Source organism: Zea mays, chromosome 8 (assembly GCF_902167145.1).
Source record: "Zea mays cultivar B73 chromosome 8, Zm-B73-REFERENCE-NAM-5.0, whole genome shotgun sequence".
Lineage (NCBI taxonomy): Eukaryota > Viridiplantae > Streptophyta > Magnoliopsida > Poales > Poaceae > Zea > Zea mays.
In genome coordinates, this window is record NC_050103.1 from 174,576,825 (window position 1) to 174,579,836 (window position 3,012).

Here is a 3,012-nt window from a genome sequence, read left to right on the forward strand (position 1 = left end):
ATTGTATATCAAATTGTTCTCTACTGGTTTCTTTATCACCTTCAACAATAGTGGGAACAACAGACTCATAGTCACTGATAGCAAATGATTCATGAGAAGGACAATAGGGAGTAGATTTTGAAGATTGAATGGGTATATCAAGGTCCCATGGTAACATATTCTTTATTCCACTGTCCTCTAGTTCTTTAGATGTTAAATTTTCATGGGATTCTTTGGACATAGCTTCACTGCCATTAACAACACAATTTGTAATTGCATATTCTACAAAAAATATTTTAATTTTCTCGCCACTACAATGTTGGGTATTAATTAATACTTGAAAATTTGATATGCAGGTGGCTGAGGGACCCAGGAGTTGTGGAGCGTCAAAGATAATCGACATGGAATTTAGTAGTTTATAACAGTGCCTGAAGGAGCTAGGATTTATGAATCATTCTCCACCACCTTGAGGTACTCACTGGAGCCAGAATTTATGAATCGTTGTCCACCATCTCGAGGTATTCACCATGTTACTTTTTCCTTTTCAACACTAAATAATTGTTTGCTTAAATGTCAATATTATTTAGCTATTCCTTTGAAATTTACTAATCTATATTGAATAGAGACTTGGGGTGGATCCATCGCTAGCTTTGATGGCAATGGTTATCTATATCTATACTACTTATTTACATCTGCAAATTCAAATTAATTAATTAATTAATTAGTGAGATTGTGTACAAATTTACCTCATTCTAATTCTTTTGTGAAGGTATGGTTTATTGGGTAAGAAAATAAAAGATATATTTGGTCACATAGGAGGACCGACATTAGGTGGGCTTGTGGGATTGAAGAAGCCGATCAACCATGGCGTACCTTATTCTTTGACTGAAGAGTTTATCAGTGTTTACAGAATGCACTCTTAAGCTCAGGTATCCGACCGGCCAACCCGATGCAAATAATTCCCCACCGTACCTGAAGCAAATACTCTAATACCAATTGTATGTTTCTTTGAACTTGTGGACTTTATTTAAATACAAGATATTCTATAACATGAACGTACATTCAACCATTTCTTTCATATTTATTGAACAACAACTCAGTGTCAATATATGAGTTTACAACTTTATATCTGTCATGTGTGTGCCACTGTGCCCCAAATAACCTATCAACCAGTGGCAGATCCAGGATTTAGCATTAGGGCATTCTGAGAACATTTTCCCCCATCCAAGACAACAAGAAACAACTCAGGTCTAAGAGTACTAACTACTAACCAGAGTGGAGGATGTGAACTTTCATCTCTTACAGTCAGACAGGAATGGGCCCAAGTGACTGAGACGAAGGGCGGAAGTTTCAACTGACAGACTTGCTTGTCTCTGTGCCTGCTTTCTGCGCTGTTGGGTGCTGCCCGCCAGCTGCCACTTGCGCCTGCGCTAGGGCTGTGGAACTTGGGTGCAATAGGGGGAACACCAGGCGGCCGCTCGGGGAGTCGGTGATGATTGCGATAGGAATAACACGTTCTCTTTTTCCTGTAGTCCTGAATCCTTGTATCATTATGGGGTTGTTTGATATGTTTGTTTGTGCCTTGTTGGACTGGTTGAACAGGACAGTATAGTATACATAATACATATTCATTTTTTACGAAAAACATTGGCATTCCAAGGATTCAAGGAATACCCCTTCTGTTGTCCTGCTATCAACCATCTACCTCCAAAAATATAAAGAGGAACCACTGAAGTGCTAGAATAAGTGAAGGGCATTATGAATTTTTCTCTCTTACTCTTTAATCTGTGTGCTCAAAGCTATAGTGGTTTATTTATCCCTTCCTCAGACCCCATTTATGTGGGAGCCTCCGGCACTAGATCTGCCTTTTATTATACAGCACATGAAGTCCTTATTTGCATCTTGCTGTTATGTGCTGTGTTTTATGTTTTTCTTTTATAACACTAACATGTTCTGCCTAGCGACATGACACGTGTAATGGCAGTTAAAATTCGAAAAACAAATATGTAATACATTTTTTATTTATTTGAGATTTCTACAATCACTGTTTTTATAGGCACTATTAATGCTTAAAATTCTATTTCATCTTAAATCACCATGTACCTAAAACTTCTTTTCATGGAGTTCTTGGTTTTAATATGGTATGTAGGAGCTATGGTCATTGTTGGAGTTCATGATGCCTGATATATTTGCTACTGGGGATGTTGATCTGAAGAAGCTGCTGAATGCAGAAGATCGCAAACTAATTTCACAGATAAAGTCCATTTTAGGGCCATTTATTCTTAGACGTTTGAAGTCAGATGTAATGCAGCAGCTTGTTCCTAAAATCCAACATGTGCGTGACTCTTTTTACACATTGGCAATTAGTTGTGTCTCTATTTTTTCAGCATAAATTCATCTCGCTTGCAGGTTAAGTTTGTTGTCATGGGCACAGAGCAGTCTGAAGCTTACAAAAATGTCATAAATGAGTACCGTGCCGCTTGCCAGGCTCGTAGTGCCAAGTCTTCAGATGGCATTTCCAATAATATTGCTGGATTGATTCCAAAGCGACAAATATCAAACTATTTTACACAGTTTCGTAAGGTGAGCATATCTTATGATGCAGAGATTGAGAAATTTGTTTATGGTTATCTTCAAATGTTATCTCATTGCTCCATAGATTGCGAATCACCCTTTGCTTATAAGGTGTATTTATGGTGACAAAGATGTTGATCGAATTGCACGGTTGCTGTACCCTAAAGGTGCATTTGGCTTCGAATGCTCCTTGGAGAGAGCAATACAAGAGCTAAAGAACTAACGCCCCGTTTGGATCATTGGAATTGAATTCCATTCTAATACCAGTAATTTAGGCATATATCAATTAAGCTAATTCGGTTTTATGCAAAATATATTTGTATACTATTATTAGCAAGATGTTGGAGATATTTATGTGCTACATTTTTACTATAGGGGAGTGAGACGAAGAGTGTCATGTAAGTTATAGATTAGAAACCAATTCTAGTAATGCATAAAATCATTTCCCACCCTCCACCC

The 3,012-nt window shown here is 37.6% G+C and overlaps 1 protein-coding gene across 1 annotated transcript; it reads left to right on the top strand.

Annotated features, from left to right (window-relative positions):
• The first annotated feature begins 2,124 nt into the window (after positions 1–2,124).
• Positions 2,125–2,776, top strand: LOC103637530 (protein CHROMATIN REMODELING 19). Its single transcript, XM_008659696.1, has 3 exons — positions 2,125–2,314; positions 2,389–2,562; positions 2,639–2,776. The coding sequence occupies exons 1-3, from the start codon at positions 2,153–2,155 to the stop codon at positions 2,774–2,776; spliced, it is 474 nt and encodes a 157-aa protein (XP_008657918.1). The 5' UTR covers positions 2,125–2,152.
• Positions 2,777–3,012: the final 236 nt, after the last annotated feature.

Bases quoted from the DNA above. Each gene is read 5' to 3' on its own strand.
- LOC103637530 (XM_008659696.1), top strand. From the start codon at position 2,153: ATGATGCCTGATATATTTGCTACTGGGGATGTTGATCTGAAGAAGCTG. The intron at 2,315-2,388 runs GTGCGTGACTCT...TCTCGCTTGCAG, and splicing joins TTGTTCCTAAAATCCAACAT to GTTAAGTTTGTTGTCATGGG. The intron at 2,563-2,638 runs GTGAGCATATCT...ATTGCTCCATAG, and splicing joins ATTTTACACAGTTTCGTAAG to ATTGCGAATCACCCTTTGCT.